This window comes from Filicampus tigris, chromosome 8 (genome assembly GCF_054856515.1).
Source record: "Filicampus tigris isolate MCC_2025a chromosome 8, RoL_Ftig_1.0, whole genome shotgun sequence".
Classification (NCBI taxonomy): Eukaryota; Metazoa; Chordata; class Actinopteri; order Syngnathiformes; family Syngnathidae; genus Filicampus; species Filicampus tigris.
The window spans coordinates 5,941,589-5,962,417 of record NC_141224.1 but is presented as its reverse complement, the minus strand read 5'-3'; the positions used below and the strand labels follow the sequence as shown (position 1 = coordinate 5,962,417).

Sequence of the window (20,829 nt, the reverse complement as noted above, 5' to 3'; positions counted from 1 at the left end):
TGCGTCCTGTAGGAAGTAGCTAGCCAATCGGAAACGCTCATCATTTTTTCCAAAGGGCCAATCGTCATCGTTGTTCTTGGAGGGCGGCTTCGGGTGGAGAACGTTAGTCTGTCCTGTTTATTGTTAAGGTTGTGTGGATTAGCACTGCGGTATGCATCTCATTCTCATATTATCAATAATATCGTTTACGAGGGACTTCAAGATATGCGACGTGTTTCGCTCTTTAGCCGATGTTCATGCATGTAAATATCGAATTAAATAGACGTTGTTCTGCTTAGACGAAGGCCAAATGCGGGCCAATAAGTAACGTTGACTGTTTTGTTGACACTGTAAATAAATAAAAACTGGGGTTTTTGTGTTTATGTTTAGCTAGCAGGTCTCGCTTTTGGGTTTCGCGAGGACATTTTGTCTGACGCTAGTTGGTGTATGGCTATCAAGAAACAATATGCTGGGAAATGACAACGAGCAAAGATAGTGGAGAGTTCAAGCTTCCAAGACAGGAATGAGGGGAAAAAGTGGGGGGACGTTGTTACCATGAGTGAAGAGTGACATTGGATTTGTTTTCCCCCCACGTCAGTTGGTGTGGAGCTGCATTGGCAGCTGCTACTTCCGGCGGTAGAACGGGATCCCAACACTACAACAACAACAACAACAACAACAACAACAACAACAACACATGATGGACTGGATGAAGAATAAGACTATACTCCAAAGCTGATCTCCATCCAAGGAACACCCTTACCTGTCATGGCGAACTCTGTGGCCACTCTGGTGGTCCAAGCAGAACTCTTGGCTCCACAGTCCTCCACCTCCCTCTCTCCTTTTCCATCCCTTCTTGGCTCGGGCGAGGATGACCGGGATAGAGGGGACCTAGTGGAGGGCAACAAAGGTGTGGTGGACAACGTGGAGGTGGTTCTGGACATGGAGGCGTCGTCAGAGTCGGCCCAGCAGGCTGAGCAGTCCGAGCATCCATTCCAGTGTCTGGACTGCGGCAAGAGCTTCAGGTGGTCGTCCCGGCTCACCCACCACCAGAGGAGCCACAACAATGAGAGACCTTACCGCTGCAACCTTTGTCCCAAGGCATTTAAGGGCTCCTCTGCATTACTCTATCATCAAAGGTACATGGAATGAGGGAAAAATTGTTACGATGCATACACCTGCACAATCTAATGAGATCCAATACATGTATCACAAATGTAGCACAGTAACGCTCACTTTTGATTAACACCAGCCAGAAAGGTTCACAGTTTTTATCAGTGTCAGGTACATTTGGTTCCTGCCTCCAGTGGGGAGTTACCAGATGTAATCCACCTTTTAATATACCACTCCTATCACTTCCCAATTAAAGAAACCGTCAATACTATGTAAAATGTAATAAACTAGCACGCAACTGCCATGTACATCTGGTGCATTTTAGAATAATATTTATCTAATAGCATACCAAAAACATCCATCCATTCATCTTGTAGTGCTTACTCCTTGGACTGGTTGCTAGGCAAACACAGGGCAGGTATATAGACACTAAGTAACTCACACTCAGACACAAAGACAATTTAGAGTCTTCGATGAGCATAACATGCAAGTGTTTTTATTTTTTTAGGTCTCACTCAGGAGAGAAGCCTTACAAATGTCAAGATTGTGGCAAAGCCTTCAAGCGCTCCTCTCTTCTCCAGGTGATGACCTAAACGCTACTATATTTTAATGCCAACAGAAATGAAGCTCACCAAGTGTAAATGCATTTAAATCCAGGTTAAAAGCTATGCTCCCCCCATACCTCTGATTCAGGTATTTTAGAATATTTCTATTTAAAAAATTCCAGTCATGCTGTTGCGCTGTACGTTTTTTTGTTGTTGTTGTAATTTGAGTATACTATTTAGTTTTCTGCTTTTGAATTCTTCAGATTTTTCTTCTTTTGAGTCTTCAATTTGTTTGCCTTTAAATACTGTTTTTTCAAACACAATGTTTTAAGCACATTGAGTTATCTGATGTATGAAATCGAAATAAGCAATTGTTTGGGGTTACAAAATATCTAACATCCCACTGTTTGTTCTCCATCAATAGGTGCATCAGAGTGTCCACACAGGAGTAAGAACATTCTTGTGTCCATATTGCCCCCTGACTTTTAAATGGAGTTCTCATTACCAGTATCACCTGCGCCAGCACACTGGCGAGTGCCCGTACCCGTGCGACACTTGCCCCAAAGCCTTCAAAAATTCGAGCAGTCTACGGCGACACAAGAACGTCCATCTGGGTCTCAAACCTTACACCTGCAACGTGTGCAACAAATCCTTCACTCAGTCCACCAACCTGAGGCAGCACATGAGGATACACACGGGCGAGAGGCCCTACGTGTGCGGCGAGTGCGGACGCAGCTTCACGCACTCGTCCAACCTAGCGCTGCACAAGAACTCGCACTCCGGCCCGGGCGCAGTTGGCAAGGAGGGCAAGGGCGGAGAGGATAGAGGGCGGGGCCGCGACCTAGTGGAGGTGGTGATGGTGGGCTCGGAGGAAGAAGCCACGTCCATGTTGACGGCCGTGGTGGGGTACGTAAGCCAGGAAGGGAGCGACGCAGTCGGGGTGGGGATGGAAGAAGTCTTGCTGTCCACTTTCTCATCCAGCCAGGATGCAAACCTGCTCCCCCAGCTCAACCTCGCCCCGTCGGGGGAGAGAGCCAGTGCATCCCGGGCCATCGGGACGGAGGTCCACCTGAGCACGGACACGGGCGCCAGCTTGCTGCTGTACAGCTGCGGCAGCTGCAACCACACTTTTGCCACGCGGACCGGACTGGAGGAGCACCAGTCCATTCACATGGCTCCAGGGGAACACGGCTCTAGCGGCGAAGCGGGACCGGGGGCGGCGGAGGTAGAGGTAGGGGACAGCTTGGTTGGGACCGGCCACCTGCTTGCTGACTTTGAGGAGGTGGTTGAGACGACCGCGGCGGCGGAAAGCGGACATACAGCAGAGGTGCTCCTTGGACTTACAGACCCCGCTGACGGAAACAATTCAGTAAGTGATAAAAACCGAGCCTCAGCCACTAACACGCTATGATATTTGCTACGTACCTGCTACGTACCTGCGTATGAACTAATCAGATTTTGTGAACTCTTTTTTTTATCAATTTTATCGAATGGGAGGCCACTATCTACTATACCTGATTTAATGTAAATTAGCATTTATGTTAGGGTATTCAAACCTTCAAACAGCTGTTAATGTAACACACACATACAAAGTTGAGTATGCAACAATTCTTACAGGCGTTCATTCTCTCTGCTCTGTCTTAACAATAACTTTTACGTAGATATTAGTGGAGCTTGATGTGGTTGGGGTAGACCTGGTGCTGCCCGGCATTCTGCGGCATGTTTTACTACACAGTCGGCGCTCAACTCGAAATTTGGGCTACAGGAAAAACCTATCGAAAAAAAAAAAAAAAAAATGCGACGTAGCAGGGGCACGAAACAACTGCCAACAAGAACAAAAATATCACCAAACCACATACTCGGGAGTATTCCAAATATTGTGGTGGCAACTTTGTGCATGCACTGGTCATTATATATGAGAAAAAAAACATCATCAAGCTGTAAAGTCACCCATGAAGTGTATGTATTTACAGTAGCTGATACGAATGTCTTTTTTTGGTTGCTCCTCAAGAGTGTGGATGCCACCCAGGCCCAGTTTGACCTTCTACAGAGCTTCAGCAAGGTGATTCAGAGCTCCAAGAGTGTTCAGCCAGAAGCTCCAACCACATGGGCAGGACTGTCGTGTGGCTACTGCAATAAGTCTTTCAAGACCAGCGGAGGCCTCAATAGACACGTGTCACTGGTGAGAATGCTTCTTATAACGCCTCCACTACTAACAGCGCTGTACAAATTATAGCACTGCTTTGTTTATTGAATGCCTACAGCATTACAGAGCTGTTTGATGAATGATCCCTGAAATAATCTCTGCTTGCGTTGCACATCCAGATGCACTCCCTCTCATCCCAGTCCCGTTCCCAGTTCAGCTGCTCCGCCTGCGACCGCTCCTTCCCTCTCCTGTCCTCGCTTCTCACCCACCAGCACTCCCACACCCCCGAGCAACGTCTCCTGGCCGAGGCCGAAGCCGAGATAGTGTGCCCTCCTTCCCTCTCCTTGTCTCTTCCGATGCCTTCCTCTCCTGACAAGCAGCAGGAGGGAAAGAGGGAGACTCACGCCAGCGTCATAGCCGTGAGCGAGGAGCAGGAGGAACAGCCGGTGAAACTGGCTAAAAATGCCAAAAAGGGCGGCGGGGGCAAGAACACCACCGCAGGAGGTAATCGAAATATAATGAGCTTCATTAGGTACACACAGAAAATCTAATAGAAGCTGTAGCAAAAATGATGCTAGCACATGAGGACTATACAGTGCTACCTTGCCTTGAAATCAACCCAAACCTATTTTTTTCAAGAATATGTTCTTTGAAAGCCCACTAGTGGAAACATGGCATTCTGATTTATGGTGAGTTTGTGGAATATGAGTTAAGCAGCAAAATGCACCCGATTTTAGCCATCTCAGGGGGCGGCCATTTTGTCACTTCTGTTGACTGAAAATGACATCACAGTTGTTCAGGGCTCAGGTAACGACCTATCACAGCTCACCTGTTTTCTGAAGCTGAGCCACGATTGGTCGTTACCTGAGCCCTGAGCAGTTGTGATGCCATTTTCAGTCGGCAGAAGTGACAAAATGGCCGCCCCCTGAGATGGCTAAAATCGGGTGCATTTTGCTGCTTAACTCATATTCCACAAACGCAATATTCATCAGAATGCCGTGTTTCAACTAGTGGGCCTGCTGGGAACATATTTTTTGACAAAACAAAATGTTTTCGTTGATTTCCACTTCAAGTAAAATGTATTCCAATATTGGTCAAGGTACCCCTGTATAACATTAGCAAAACAGCAAAAACACCTCTCAGTATGTCGCAGTGCACAACTACAAGTTGTGCCAGTCAAAATCGATTCAGCTCTTGCATTGGATGTCATTGCCAACCGGGGTGTACCTAATTTCGAGGCCGGCGAGTGTGTTGTGAGAATGACTTTGTGGCTCAATGCATTCCAGAATGGATGGAAATTCCCACCGTGCTTTCTCTTTTCTTTCATACAGAGCGGCCATATCGCTGTTCAGAGTGCGGAAAAGCCTTCAAAGGTTCGTCGGGGCTCAAGTACCACATGAGGGATCACACTGGTGAGAGACCCTACCGCTGCACAGAGTGTGGAAAGAGTTTCAAGAGGTCGTCGCTGCTCTCCATCCACCAGCGGGTAAGAAAACACCAAAAACCCAATAGTATATGTTTTTGGTTTTTTTTTTTCATATAATCCACGCGCTTTGATGAATGTTGTAAAGCTTTTCCGTTACCGTTCATTTTTTTGTGGCGAATCCCAAAGATACTGTATGTTATGTACAGTACGCATCTTTTTCCAGGTGCACACAGGTGTGCGGGCATTCCAGTGCCCTCACTGCGCGCTCACGTTCAAGTGGAGTTCACATTACCAGTACCACCTGCGGCAGCACACGGGCGAGAGGCCGTACGTGTGCAAGGAGTGCGGCAAGTCCTTCAAGAACACCAGCTGCTTGCGTAGGCACAGTCAGATGCACTCAGGACTGCGGCCGCACGTCTGCACCATCTGCTCAAAATCGTTCTCGCAGACGTCAAACCTCAAACAGGTCAGCGCCACGTTCATCTCGGTGCATTTAACATGACCAGGTTCTGTGTTGCATGTCCCAAGTTTGTAGTTCATTTGGAATCGAACTGACAACCATAGGCAACTAACTCTTCAGGGTCCTACGCTAAATGAACGAGGAATTAATATGAAAGACAGACCCGTCTACTTCAATTAGAGTTGTGAACTTACTAAACGCTTTGACTTGCAGTCTTTTACGATGACAATTTTACCAGACAAGTGTGGTTGAAATCTCTAAGTCAAGTTACAACAATAATGCAAACAAATCTGTGGCTTTATCATGTCAACATTTCACCTTTTCTTAAACGTGAACTGCACTTCTTAACTCATTAACTGCCAGGCATTTTCAGACCCTCTTTTACTCTAACGTTTGAAAAAAAAAGAAAAAAAATATAAATTAGTTCCTGGGATTGAATGGCTAGACTGTGAAAAAACGTATAAAAATGTTTTTGGCAGTGAATGAGTGAATTAAACTTATATAGGCACTGTATAAATAACAAAATATAAATTGCACTCTACAACTTTGCGTTATCGATTTGAATTTGATTGTTCAGCCCTAAACTGTTGATATTTTTTTTCCCCTTGACCCCTTTACCGCAGCATGAACGCACGCACTCTGGCGAGAGACCCTTCCGGTGCTCCCACTGCAACAAGTGCTTCACACACTCCTCCAACCTCCAGCTCCACCTTCGCACACATTCCCCACAGAAGGACTTCAAATGCCCGTACTGCTCCAAAGAGTTCGTCATGCACTCGTACTTGCAGAGGCACATCCGAACGCACAGCAGCGCCCTCCCGCTGCCCCCCCCCGAAGGCGCGAGTCAGGACGGCGTGTCCGTGAAGGCCAGCGTCGGAGGGGTTACGACCACCACCACGCTTCTCAACCCCATCACCTTGGAATCGTCGGGAAAAAACGGGAGCCTGATCGTGTCCCAGCCGGCTCTCAACATCCCCGTCAATACCTCTCAGAACTATTTCATGATTCAGACAGCCAGCGGCTTGCAGCTCATCCCTTTGTCGGGCCCAACACCGCCGCCAGCCCCTCCTCCTCCCCCGCCGCCGCCGCCACCGTCCCAGCTTCAGAATTTCTACCTGCTCCAGTGCCCCTCGACCAACGGCTCTCAGTCAAGTTTGATTCTGGTGCCCACAGCCAACCAGCTTCCAGCAGCCCCGGAGCCTGCGAGTGTCCCCGTGTTTCAGACTCTGCAAGCATTCAACGGCCAACAACACGCTCAGGTCGCTCAATTTCCAGCTGTATCGCCACAACACCAGCAGACCCGCATCGTCGTAACCAACAATAAGAACCCAAACACCCCTGTCGCCTCCCTCCCGGATAACTCTTTACTCCGTAGGCCCATTTTAGGGAAGAGCAACCGGACAGCGAGGGGCAGGCGGGGCCGCAAACCAAAATCGGCTCTCCAGAAGTCAGCCGAGACGTCGAGCGCGGCTGTGACTAACTGTAACGTGGCCAGCGAGGCGCAGCCTGACGGCAGCGCCGCAAATTCAGGTTCATCGTCTTCCCGCCCATCTAACTGCGCACTTTCACCGTCTGCCGCTCCTTTCCAAGGTATCTCGTCTTCCGCCGCTGTCGCATCCACACAAGCCAGCGTTTCAACTGCACTTCCTACAACTCCCAACAATAACACCCAGACGGAATTGACCGAAATAAAGTCGGCCTTGACCGAGAAGCAGTTTGTTTTCTGTTTCGACAACGAAGGACAGGCGAAGGAGGGGCTGAATGCTGACGGGGGAGGCGAGTCGTACGTGTTACAGTTTGAAGAAAGGGACGCGTCGTTAGAAGAGACGACGGACGCGGGATTGGGCGGGGAGGGAAAGTCGCTTGTGCTGCAATTTGAGGCAAACGTGCAAGGAGATGCGGACAAGGGGGGAGATAAAGGGGGGATGATGTCACTTCTCCAGGAGTGGGGCGGGGAGAAGGCGGGCGAGAGTCAACCGGGAGAAGAGGAGTGCGGCCAGGGGGGCTCCTTTGTCTTCCACTTTCACGCCGAGGAACAGGAGAGCGATCAGTGTCAAGCGGGCTTCAGCCAAGAGCGCGACAACGGCTTGCCACTATCCTGCGCTTCTGCTCAAGGTCTGGTGCCACTCCACGGTCAGGGTGTTGTGTTCGAAGTCGGCGATGAGCGAAAGATGGAGCATGAAGCCGAGGAGAGTATGCAAATGATAGCCTTGATAGAACGTGATGGGGCCATGATTGGAGAGGACGCCGCGGACTGCAGTCGCGCAGCTGGTAGCGGGGGTATCTTTCAATTGGAAGGGGGGGATGAAATTGTCATCATTGAGGTGAGCACCAGTAACTTAATCGAGGAACGGATGGAGAGAGCAGTTGATGCGGACATTTCACAGAGCGGCGATGTGAAAGCGGAGGGGGAAAATGAAGACGCAAAAGAAAAGTCTTCCAGAGAAAACTGCACGGATGATACAGAGGTGCAGACGTCAGACGGACGTGCAATCGGAAATGGACTCCTACCTAAGAGATGCACCACTCTTACTAATTGAAATACACCGCTCACAAAAACTTGGGGCAATTGGGCTTCCGGTTGAAATGAATGAACCTAAAATGCGCTACAAGCTTTACAAGGCGAACTTGATTTGACCTTATCGAACGCTACGCCTGAATGGGCATGTCCAACTGTTCAATGTTTTAGTAACTTTTTGCTTATCTTGCTGTTTTCGAACAAGGAGCTGAACGACAAACTTCACAACAAATTCATGAATTGAGCAAAAAAAAGGCTTGCTTTAACTGGTATATAAGTCTTCATATCGTGCTTTGACGCTTCACTGGGCACTGAGTATCAGCAGGTTACAACAGCGTTAGAGACTGTAGGAGTCACTGAAAGGCAAGACCTGTCAATCATAATCTTGTAGAGCAGCAGGTTGTGCAAAAACTACAAAACATGTTGGATGCACATTTAAAGGTTTACCTGTGCTTGGTTTCTTTTCCTCCTTTTGTTTTTTTTTATTCTACGGCATGTACGCAATTAGGTTCATCCTAAAATTCCACTCGAAAGCCAGATATCCCCAACTTTCTTTGAGTAGCGTATGTAGTAACCGTGTCAGTGAATGAATGGACGGGCGCCTCACTTTACTAGCACTTTACGTTCAATCTCCTGGAATTGATAGCATGCAGTTAGGGGGGACATGTGTTGTAATGCCACGGTGCCACATATTAGAAATGTTATACATTCAAATAGGCTGGGCATGACCTTTTGAATTGTCCTTAATATATTAGTTGAAATGACACCGTCATAGGCAATGTTGATCTACTAAGTTTTTGTGAATACATGTAAAATTGTCAATTTGTTCACAATGTTAATAGAAGCTTATTAATAAATGTCTTCATGGGTTTAAGTCATGTATGAATTGTACGTGTTTTACTATTATTATTTGTTTTAAATAAACCACATACTTGACGTGAAATGTACTGTACGTCGCGTTTGCCATTCACGTAAAATCCATGCAATGTGGAATGTACGTACGCAAACGACGTGAGCCTCCATGTTGGAAACTGCAGCTAAATTAAGATGGGAGAAATGTGTATCCAGAATAGCACTTCTACGAATAATCTGCGGTCATTCGGTCCAACGTAGCAACACGCCACGGACTTCACAACATAAATATATATTTCGCTCCAATTTTTCCAACGTTTTTTTTCGGGGGGTGGGGGGTTATCCCTGCGAAAATAAAGGTAAGTTGGGCTCGGGGCAGTCAGGTTTTTCGACCGATTAGCAGCCATACATACAATCACGTCGACTGCCGACTTCGCCTTAAATGGTCAATATCCACAGTGCACCAAAAAGCACAGAATTGTAGTCGGTAGATAAGGTGCGTTAGTAAACGATGCATAACGAATTTGTAGCTTTAAGTACAGTACAGCATTATCGATGTAGTGCAATATGTGGCGGTGAGGTGCACTGAACGTGTCTTTTTCTCTGATGCTTGTGATCAACTGACCCACACGAGATTCTATCCACAGTGCATTCTGCATTGTGTACAGTACAAATGTCTGTGTATGTGTCTCACTTAAACCTGAATGCCTTTTGTAGGGTCTGCATATTCAGTAGCGGATGTTGTGACAAAGTAACTGGAACACGAAATCCAAGTAATCATGGTCAGGTTGGACCTGGATCAAGTGGTGCTGAGGAGGATGAGGGAGGACGACGTTGAGATGGTCAAAGCTCTCATTAAGGTTTGTTAAATTAAAGACATTACCGGCAATGATATTCGTTACATCTACAAAAGCTTATGTGATCTGATAGCTGTATTTTTTTTCAATCGTGGTACTATTTTACAGTGCTAGTGAACTGCACTGCTGAGTTGCAAAATATTAGAAAAGCCTCACAATATTCATTTAAAATAATTGAATTTCACAGAGGAAAGGGTTGATCTGATTACACTACAGTGGTACCTAAACTTGTGGCTGCTGTGTATCTCAACCTTAGTGTGAATTTGTTGCAGGAGGGCTGCGAGGGGATGGAAAACCGCCTCATCCTTCACATCCTCACTCGGCCGCTCTGCCTTTTCATCCTGGCAGTCTTTTCATCCGCCCTGCGCTGCCTCATTCACTCCTTCATCCTGGCCCTCGCCAGTCCTGTCTTCCTGTTCATCGTCTACCTCAAAATCACAATACCGCGCTCCACTGGGGTTCTGGGCTGCAGCCGCCCCTCCTGGGACTACCTGGGAAGCAGTTTCAGAGGGACGCATGATGAGATCCTACAGAATCCTTACTCTAGGATCAGTGGCAAGAGAGCCACGATGAAGAAGGTTGGTTGAAAGGGTCACTAGGGACCAAATGTTAATTGTAAAATTGACTACAGTGAAGATAGGGAACCTTAAAAAAAATAGCTTTAAATCGCATTCCTACATTTGAGAGGCATTTTTAGGACAGGTTTTTTTAAATAGGGTTTCACAGTACACTACAGAGTATTTTGTTTTAAATGCCGTCCCTCTAAAAAGGTTTAATTTCCTACTGATGACACAAGATGGCAGAAAAGCACTACTTTTGTCTAAATGAAGCTCCTCTCAAACATAGTTTGTCACCAAGTTGCTACAATATGGAGGAAAAGCACTATTATTCAAATGAAGCTCCTCAACTGACTTCAGCATACAGTTCCTTGGCACAAAGAGGCCACAAACGGGAACCAAACAAATGAATTAGTGCCTTGCGATAGTTCAGCTCCTTGCAGATGATAAAGAATACATAACTTAGTGCCATTGTATTGAGTGTCTGAATGTGTTGCTGCGCAATGTGTTCAGTTGCTTTAAGGGTTATATATGCATTTCCCATTATGTGTTGGCATTAGCATTAATCTAGCAGACTAAAGGCATGCTTTGAAAAACTCGTAAGTCGGGTCACTTGTATCTCAAAGCACTACGGTACTTTCAGCTGAACAAAAAAAAAAAAAAAAATCCACAATTGGGTGAACCTGCCGGTCGCAAATATGCAGGGGAATAGTTGCGCAGATGATTCTGGAACATATCTCTCGCAATAAATGACGATTCACTGTTGTTGTGTTTCCCTACTATCTTATTTAGCCGGGACGTAGAATTGGAGCCAATGAAAAAGACAAGAAAGCGTCATCGGAGACAATCACGCCGGAGAGGGAGCATGCCGCAGGGCTGGTGTGGGTGGCGGAGAGCGAGGGCGAAATCTTGGGCTGCCTCTTCCGGGAGAGCGAGAAGCGAGAAGGCGTCAGGAGGTTCTGTCGGCTGGTGACGGGCAGCTGGTACCGTAGGGAGGGCCTAGCGCGCCTCTTTGTCCACAGCCTGGAGCACATGGAGAGAGAAACGGGCGCGTTCCGAGTGTACGCGCACGTGCCATACCCGTCCAAGGTGGGCGAGGTCTTTTTCAGGAAACTGGGTTACCTTCAGCTCGGGGAGGAGGCCGAAGGGGAGGACGCCGATGAGGACGGACAGTGGGAGACTCCCGAGAGGGGCTTTCTGAGATATCCACTCACCAAGGTGTTTTACAAAGACTTGTGATGCGCACCGCCTCCAGACACGAGTGACGAAAAGGGACGTTTCATCTTAAACTGCTGCTCCACGTAAGGATATTGAAGTCTGCTAAGTATTATTTATACACATATTTATTACCTCCCCCAAGGATGTTATGCTGTCAATGATGGGTTTGTCTGTTGTCTACTCATTTTATTATTTATTTATTTTTTAAACTTTGGGTATCTGTTCTACTCAGAAACGTCCTGATGCCATAACACATTTAGAAATTTTGTCAAATAACTACCCCCAATCCAGATTTTGCAAATTTGGCAAAAATTGTATTTTTTAACCTTGGAAATACCATTTAACTAGCCTGGAAATCCAGACTCACCACTGTACCAGCGATTTCTTTCTTAGTGGGGGTGGCTTGCCAGTCTATGATTTAACATGTGGGCCATTCCACCAAATTGGTGCTGTTTCATTGTAGTAACTCCCTCCAAATTAAACTGAAATTTCTCTTTTTTCAAATCTTAACCTGATAATACACATATTGGCCTACTTGAATTTTTTATTGGCTCTTCATTTTTTGGTCATTGTTTTATTGTATTGAAATTTTATAACAGGACTGAAAATACAGTACAGTAATAGGAGTTTTTAGCATATAATTAGCAAATAAAAGAAATATAGCTACCGTACATGGCATTTCCATATGCTAATAGCATGTTGACACTAAGCATATTACAGTGACTCAACAAATGCAAGTGATTTGAGTAACAGGACTTTTTAAATATTTTAAAATAAAAAGAGTTAATTTGACAGGTCATTTTAGCATATTTCATAAATATGCATATGGCTGATTTGGAAGGAAGGGCTCTCGGTCAAATGTCATCAGATCAGAGTTTTCAAGTGATGTACGATCTTAAGATCTTTTTTGTAACGAGGGATGCACTAGTATTGTATTGGTGCAAATACAGACGCAGTACCCGAACTTAGAAACAAATGCTCTGATACCACAACACTGACAGACATAAAGCTATAGACTAGCGGATATCTAAGATGCGTGGAGATACTTTAAGGTGAACATTTTTTTAGCCGACTGCAAATTGTGCACTGCAAAATGTATTACTTCAGTTTCATGAAACACAAAAAAATGTCCCATGAGCCTACAACTTATGATTTTACCTACCTATATGTATATATTAAAGTGTGTTTGCTAAATATGCGTGTGTGGTTCTTTGTGCATTTCTGCTCAGTAATGTGAAACTACTGTAGATGGGAGGGAAAATACACATTTACTGTATCGGAAGTATTTGTGGTTTAGGTGAGTGTGCAGAATGGGTTTGCTTTCACGTGCAAGTGCTGCTTCACAATCCAATGAGACCTGACAGCTGTATAAAAAAAAAAAAAATCTGGCTACAAATATAACACAGATATGATAGACAGTAAAAGAAAAGCATTCAGTAATGTATTTTCTTCCCGTGAAGAAATAACATTAGAGCTATAAATCATAAAAATAAAAAAAAAAAGCTATTTCATTATCCTTCGTCACTTAGTCAGTCTACTATCACTTTCTTCACAAAATCTATCAAAGTACATGATGGCCCTCTGTTAGAATCACCCCCCCAAAAAAATACAAATGTGTTTCCTGCATTCATCTTCTAGTTTGTAAATTGCGGTTGTCGCCATGGTTATTTTTTTACAAAGTAACCAATAAGAATACAGTTGATGATCATTTTAGCTCTGCCCTACAATTTTAGGAGTTCCCTCCCTGGCCCCGTGCTGGGCTCCTAAATCAAGTGGTTCCCTGACAGAGGGATAAACAAACCGACCAGTGTTGGACACGAGCGTCCACTTGCGCGCGCTGCCAAAATACCGCACGACTAGACGAACCTCAGATGGTGTCAGTGAGCGTTGCATCAATGTGCCACAGCTTCCAGACCGCAGCACAGACAGGATGTTTGTACCATGCTAATGTGAGGGGAGACACGTTTACCTCTCACAAGTACACAAGTGAAATGATTTTACATGCAACTGATTTATTCCCCCACGTGAAACGCTTTTATGTACACTAATAGTACTACCACGCTAACCCTCCCACACTCCTAAAACGCTCGTACGCACACATTTGATTTTCCTCTGCTCACATACACAAGAGAAACATTTTTACATAGACAAGTCCAATGAGTACCGATACCAGGTATCAGTATCGGGACGATACCTGCCTTATTGACGTCAAGTAAGTCTTACTTGCCAGTAGTTGGTGCAACACTGTGGCAGTGTTAATTGAAATGTTATGCATTATAAGTACTAGTGGTATCTCTATGCGGTATCTGTTTGTACTCAAAAGTGAATATTTGTAAACAGAAACACTAACATGAAATGCTTTCATACCCACGACATAATTTTTCCCCTCACCCACCACTAAAACATACTCGTACACACAACTGAACGTTTTTTTTTTTTTTTAAATGCTTCTACATGTACTAGTCTAATACTCTCACACACAATAGTGAAATGCTCTTATACACGCTACTGAAATATGTATTTTAGTATATTTTATCAGTGCATTTAAGTAAAATTAGGGAGAAAGGATTTCAGGTTTGTATGCATGAGTGTTTCACTAGTGTATGTGAGCACAAAAAAAGGGTTGTGTGTGTTTGTGAGAGCGTTTCAATAGTGTGTAGGGATGGGCAAGTACTGATACTAGGTATGGTATCGGTATCAGTATTTGCTTAGGCGGCCGATACCAGCCACTGATGCTTAAGGCAAAAAAAAAAAAAAAAAGGGGACATTTTGACCGAAGTCCTCCTCGGCAGTAGATGGCGCTATTCTGCAGCAGTTCATTATGCGCGTCAGAAAGAAAGGTATTTTTTCACTATTTTTTTGTCATTGTGTTTGAAATGAAATTTTATATAATCAAAAGTACTAGAGGTATCGGTACTCGGTATTGGTGAATACTCAAAGAGTGAATACTCGTACTGCAAAAGTGATGTCGAACATCCCTAGTGGTGTGTACGAAATGTAATCCTCAACCATGATCCTGACAGCCTCTCATAATCTCACCTGACATGAACACACACACGCACACACTCAAACACACACCCTGCAAGCTGCACTTGGAAGCTGCCGTCCTTTAATTATCTTTGATGAAAAAGCTTTGACACCCAGTAACGCGGCACTGTTGTTAGTAAATGCTCGGTCAGACTTTTTCAATGTGTTATAGCTGCGTTTGTACTTTTTTTTTTTTTTTTTTTTCGGCCCGCGACGCATTCTTTTCTTCTTTTCTGCATGATTGCCGGAGAGCAGACACCTGTTAGCTGGGCGCCCGTGCCCGCCCGATCTGGGGCTATTATTGTTGTCAGGAAACAGATGTGAGTTCACACACTGGAAAGAAAGTTTGTTTGTGACTGTGGTCATGTGTGTCTGCACGGTATGGCTGTGTGCGAGCGCGCGTCGGGCGTGGGCGTGCTCGGAAAGAGTGACTCGGCATTTCCTACACTCGGGCTCTGGCCCTGGCGAGGGGTTAAATGCACTGCAACGTCTGGCCGGAAGATTCGTTTGCATCAATCTACACATGAGAAGAGGTGGCAAAAGTACTAACGCTTTACCTAAATTGAAGTACAGACACTTGTGCATAAAATAAGGCTGGTAAAAGTAGAAGTACCGATTGAACTGCTTTACTTCAAGAGGAAATCAGCCCAAACATATTTTTTTTCAAGAATATGTTCCCGGCGGGCCCACTACACTACAATTTTACTGATAATCATTTATAATACCCGTTTTGCTAGCTTTGCACAACCAAAAATAAACATGACATAGTTTCCCTCTTTTATTAGTTTGCAGTATAAACACTATAAAAAGTCTACACACCCCTCTTCAAATGCCATTTTTTTTGTGATCTCATAACATGAGACCCAAAATAAATCATTGAAAAAACGTTTTCCCACCATCAATGTGACCTTTAACTTGTACAATTTAATTTTTGGGAGTCAGAGTCAAAATAAACATTGGAGATAATGTGGTTGCAAAAGTGTGCACACCCTGTTAATACCTGCCATGTGGCTGTGTTGTATTTATGTAATCAGAAAATCATCTTAAATGGGAATCAGCGCACACCTGCCACCATTGAGGGTGTCTCTGATTAATCCGGAATATATTTCAGATGTTCTAGTAGGCATTTCCCCGCATGTGTTTGGAAGAGTTTGTTATGGGCCAATGAAACCAAGGCTGACTTTATTCTGACTTAGACATGGAGTCTAATTACAAAAATGTATCTGGATCCAGATGATTTTATTTCGTGCAAGCACTTGATGAACTTGATGAACTATAATTGAGTAAATTCAACAAAAAGGACATGCCTGAAGAATCTATTTAAGTACAGTAAAAAAATGTATTTGAACTTCATTCCTTCCCACCATCGCTTACAAGATATAGGCCGGAAGTGCGTGATCAAATGACCTCGGTCGAGTGTGGTCAACATGGGAAGTGGTTACATACAGTTTAGTTTGGCATTTGATCAGCCACTTGGAAGAAGAGAGTACACAGGCCAGGCGCGCGAGATCAAATAAGCAGAGAAGTTGGGCTTAGTGCACTGTCTAGTAATGCAGTATGAAGTGAGGCCTCACACATGAATCACGCTCAAATTAGGCCGCCGCACAATAATAGGATCAATTAGATAAATTTGTTCCAGATGATGCGTGGCACGTCGCCTGTGTCAATGGCATGCCTATGCAGAGGGCTAACAGCACACACAATCGAGCTCCGAAAAAAAACAACCATCCTGGGAAAGGGTGAATTCCCCCAACCGCAGAGTGCACGAGAGTGTGAGGGGAGTCGCAACAGACAGACGTAGCAGAGAGAAAAGACCAGCGCTGACTAGACCACACCCTGATTTGGCGAGGAGAGACCGTGCCTCCGAGGCTGCGGCCGGGACGTCCAGTCTCGCAGACGTGCCGGGCGAGAGTTGACAGTTTGGGAAAACCCAGATGGCAGGGCGAGGTACTACGTGCCAGTCCTCTGAGGTCTGGGCATGCTTATGGTTTTACCAAATTGTGGTAGCATGTGGGACTGGAGGAAAGTGTGTGGCACTGAAAGGATCCCACTTTGGTTCCAAATGAGAAGATGCAATAAATGAACAAAAGCACTGAGACACACCTCAGCTTGACCACTTGAGTAATGCTCTTTTTCTTGTTTTATTTCATAAGGGCATGTTCGGTTTTGCTGCCTGTGGATCTAACAGCCAGGTGTCCCAATAGTTTTCTCCATTTTTGCAGACTAATGTTGACCTTTACGACCTGCACTTGGTTTGGTTGGCCGGTTGTGAAGCGAACAGGAAGTAGCCCGGCACCTTTTCCTGCTGGTTTAGACCGCAGCTCGGCAATAGGTTGTTTTTGCCGTTTCAATGGTAAACGGTAATATTCAGTGGCGTCCCCTAGCCTGCTACACAGCTAGCATAAAGGTGAAGTTTCTTTTTAATTCAGGAATCAGTGTAAAGTAAGGTAAAGTGTAAAACTGTAACAATATGGGAATATTTACAGCTGAACACATTCACATACAATACAAAAAATAAATATTTAACACATTCAAAATGAAATAAAAAGCTCTGCTAGCTTAATGCCAGTGTCTATGGCAGTGTTTCTCAACCTTTATTGAGTCAAGGCACATAATTCACATCCGAAAAAATTTCATGGCACACCAGGTGGCAAAACAATTCACAAAAGGTGTATATACTAGTTAATTATGTCGTTTCAGTCATTTAGTGGAAGAGAATTTCATTGTTTTGCCTGTTACCATACGTGATTGGCATAGATAACACACCAAAAAAGTTATTAGAATTTTATTATTATTTTTTTTTTTCTTTTATTCAAAATTATGTACATTGGAAAATGTACCGCGGCACACCTGCTGATCTCTCACGGCACACTGGTTGAGAATGAAGGTTTCTTGACGAAGCACTGCGCTAAGTGCAGAGTGAAAGAGTCTTTACTGTGGGAAATCAAAAGAAGAGCATAGATTGTCCGACACATGATGTGGTATGCTTTGGATATGTGATTCCCAGCCACTGTGCCGAGGGGATCACCAGCTGTGCTGTGGAAAATGATCCAAAATCGCTTACTGATCCAAAATGTCTAATTTATTCTTTTTTTCATCTATTTATATCAGCAACGTAACGTGACAGGCAGAACAATTAAATGCTTTTCCACTATTACCTATCCATTGTTGTTTAAGTCTACTTTTGGTGAAATTTCTGTTTGGTGTTATGCCATGAGAGTTTTCTAATATCAAATATGTGGGAATCACTGCTTTTGCGCTTTTTCTTACCATAGATTAAAAAAAAATAATTTGCAAGTGTGTAAATGTGAAATGAGCACAATGTACTGTAAAATAAATTGCTACAGATATCCTGTATAATAGAAAAATATGCACTCTCATAGATACACACATGCAATTGATGATGGGATTTTTATGCTTTTAAACGCAAGTATGCAATAGACAATCCATCATCATAGTGTCACGCCCCTAAAATTCAACTTTAAAAAATCTTTCTGTCCAACCAGAAGCTGCGTCTGTTGGATGCAGGATGTTTATGATGAGATGGAGGTTCTCAGTTCCCCCCCGCAAAACGCACACACAAACACGTACACAAACACACACACAAATACACACTTTCGCTCTTTCTCACTCACCTTCATTTAATACCCACACCCAGCGATTGACGAAGCGCGTCTTTCGAAATGATTACAAAACTAGACAGGTGAGCAAAACAAACACATTTATGTGCGTCACGTTTCAATTTTATTATTGCATACACTATGCCTTTTAACATTTAGATTTCAAATGTTTATCCGATTAAATATTGCATTTTTGTATTTTAGGTCAATAACATGGTTGTTGTAATTAAGTCACTATCGGGTTACTATATTGATCCCCAGAGGGGGAATCTTCATTTTGACACTGTTGTACCTCTAAGCTGAGGTTTCAGTCTTACTGAGCAATGACAACCTGGTTTCAACGAAACGAGTGAAAGCGAGACCAGAAGAGGTGAAGCTGCCTTCTTACTGTCCATTACTTGCTTTTGGTTAACCGCAAGTTTTACATGTGCAAAAAAAAATAATAATAATGATAGACTATAGTTTTAATAATGAACGTGCATTTCGTTTATGCATCCAGTTGTTTATGATATCGTAGAAAAGCTGATGTATTACTTTGAGGTCTGGTTCCGAAAAAAAGGTCTGTTTCTATAATATTATAAATAAGCCACTCAATGATGTAGTGCACACCGCTGCAAACCATAATAATAAACAAAGTGTCACATTAATACCTTCAAATACTGGAAGTATCAATCAAAACTGAACTTTTATACTGAATACAAACTTATGTAAATGACACCTCTTCTCCCTTTGCTTCAGTATGCTTTTGCCCCAAAAAAAGTTCATCTTCCACTACAAGAACATGCGCTGGGCAAAGGGCCGCCACGAAACCTACCTGTGCTTTGTAGTGAAGAGGCGAGTGGGGCCGGACTCGTTGACCTTTGACTTTGGACACCTCCGTAATCGAAATGGCTGCCATGTAGAGGTGAGTATGGAGGCTTAAATGATGGATGGAGGCCTGCTAAGAAAATCCAAAAATACTGAATAAATAGCCTCAACTTACACACACTACAATGTTGAAGTACTGTACAGTGAAACTTCCAAAGTCACAAGTTGTTATAAATTCAGAGTAAATATTCCTATAACGTCAAGTGAATTTATTAGTTCCAGTACAAAAGTATAAAAGCAAAAGCAATGAGTTGTACAGGTTGAAAGGATTTGGTCTCATTTTTATATCCCAAAAAAGGTCATTTGAACAGAGGTGTGTAGACTTTTTTTCAATTCACTGTATTATTCCCATTCTTCCATTTACCTGTAGTTGCTGTTTCTGCGCTACCTGGGAGCCTTGTGCCCCGGAGTCTGGGGTGGCGGAGAGGCAGGCCAGAGGAGGCTCAACTACTCCATCACTTGGTTCTGCTCCTGGTCTCCCTGCGCAAACTGTTCCGTCGCTCTGTCCGAGTTCCTCAGCCGAATGCCCAACCTTCGGCTCAGGATCTTCGTGGCCCGCCTCTATTTCTGTGACATGGAGGACAGCAATGAGAGAAAGGGCCTGCGACTGTTGCAGAAGGCAGGAGTGCAAGTCGCAGTCATGAGTTACAAAGGTACTTTGGAATAATCATATACAGTGGACACAATCATTGAACCGATTTCGAAATGCTATTCTTTTCATCATTGAGGCCAAAACTGCTGATGCTTTTTGTTCTATTCTCTAGACTACTACTACTGCTGGCAGACCTTTGTGGATCGCAAGAAAAGCCACTTCAAGGCATGGGATGGCCTTCATCAGAACTCTGTCAGACTGTCCAGGAAACTCAATCGCATCCTCCAGGTACAGAGGCAAAACTAACAATCGCGGTGACTAAAACAGATTAAATTCTAACAACATGTCTTTTTCAGCCTTATGAGATAGATTTAAGAGATGCCTTCAAGCTTCTTGGGCTGTGAAACGTTTATCTACGGTGGCCCATCACTACAATTGCTGAACTGAGACTGAGAAGGGGAAAAAAATCCACATTCAATGTAGCAAGGCTTGAAAGACATGCTTGGTCTGTCTATGCAATATGGCCAGACTAAATAAAATATCTACCATGTAACTGTTGGTTGTCATGTATGAGTGAACGATGAGAGTCAAGTTTTCACGTTACTCTGTAAAAAGATCATCCTTAAAATGGTGTGAGTTTGGTTTTATAGGCCTTTATGCGATATAGCCCATTACGTTGAATCAAAGGGTTGCACGCACTAGATGTGTATACCTTAGAGCAGGGGTCACCAAGTCCGGTCCTCAAGGGCACCTATCCTGCATGTTTTCCCATTCACCCCCGCTACAACACACTGATGATCACCTCATCAGCAAGCTTTTCAGAAGCCTGATAACGATACAGATCATTTGAAACAGGTGTGTTGCAGCAGGGAGAGATGAAAAACATGCAGGATTGGTGCCCTTGAGGACGGGACTTGGTGACCCCTATATCTACGGTCCTACCCCCCCCCCCCTTTTTTTTTTCCACTGGTGGAAAGGGGCTTCTGCAAAAAAAAAAAAAAAAATCTATTGGCGGAAACACGGCTTCTGCAATAAAAAAAAAACAAAAAAAA

General features: G+C 44.3%; 3 protein-coding genes and 1 long non-coding RNA gene across 7 annotated transcripts in view; 3 read left to right on the top strand and 1 right to left on the bottom strand.

The window, feature by feature from the left end:
* The window catches only part of LOC147143206 (uncharacterized), a 52,579-nt gene that overhangs the window by 30,894 nt on the left and 856 nt on the right, over positions 1–20,829 (bottom strand). For both annotated transcript variants that reach the window (XR_015087976.1, XR_015087975.1), the window contains exons 2-5: positions 19,550–19,752; positions 19,133–19,258; positions 743–1,106; positions 534–634 (exon numbers count right to left, since the gene is read on the bottom strand). This is a non-coding gene — a long non-coding RNA (uncharacterized LOC147143206). The remainder of the gene's footprint in view (positions 1–533; positions 635–742; positions 1,107–19,132; positions 19,259–19,549; positions 19,753–20,829) is intronic.
* znf628 (zinc finger protein 628) lies at positions 52–9,065 on the top strand. 2 transcript variants are annotated; one of them, XM_086039236.1, is made up of 9 exons: positions 52–149; positions 578–1,118; positions 1,601–1,673; positions 2,062–3,006; positions 3,649–3,819; positions 3,963–4,287; positions 5,115–5,269; positions 5,433–5,675; positions 6,293–9,065. In XM_086039236.1, exons 2-9 carry the CDS (start codon positions 748–750, stop codon positions 8,207–8,209), a joined length of 4,200 nt encoding a protein of 1,399 aa, XP_085895362.1. In that variant the 5' UTR covers positions 52–149; positions 578–747; the 3' UTR covers positions 8,210–9,065. The 2 variants fall into 2 exon arrangements, with proteins under 2 accessions (XP_085895362.1, XP_085895363.1); XM_086039237.1 differs by lacking the exon at positions 52–149 and having other exon boundaries at positions 164–1,118.
* Positions 9,226–12,867, top strand: nat14 (N-acetyltransferase 14 (GCN5-related, putative)). The gene is made up of 4 exons (XM_086039255.1): positions 9,226–9,398; positions 9,757–9,899; positions 10,169–10,474; positions 11,246–12,867. The coding sequence occupies exons 2-4, from the start codon at positions 9,819–9,821 to the stop codon at positions 11,690–11,692; spliced, it is 834 nt and encodes a 277-aa protein (XP_085895381.1). The 5' UTR covers positions 9,226–9,398; positions 9,757–9,818; the 3' UTR covers positions 11,693–12,867.
* Positions 14,765–20,293, top strand: aicda (activation-induced cytidine deaminase). 2 transcript variants are annotated; one of them, XM_086039257.1, is made up of 5 exons: positions 14,765–15,018; positions 19,057–19,222; positions 19,556–19,838; positions 19,950–20,065; positions 20,134–20,293. In XM_086039257.1, the coding sequence occupies exons 1-5, from the start codon at positions 14,936–14,938 to the stop codon at positions 20,179–20,181; spliced, it is 696 nt and encodes a 231-aa protein (XP_085895383.1). In that variant the 5' UTR covers positions 14,765–14,935; the 3' UTR covers positions 20,182–20,293. The 2 variants fall into 2 exon arrangements, with proteins under 2 accessions (XP_085895383.1, XP_085895384.1); XM_086039258.1 differs by lacking the exon at positions 14,765–15,018 and adding an exon at positions 18,331–18,401.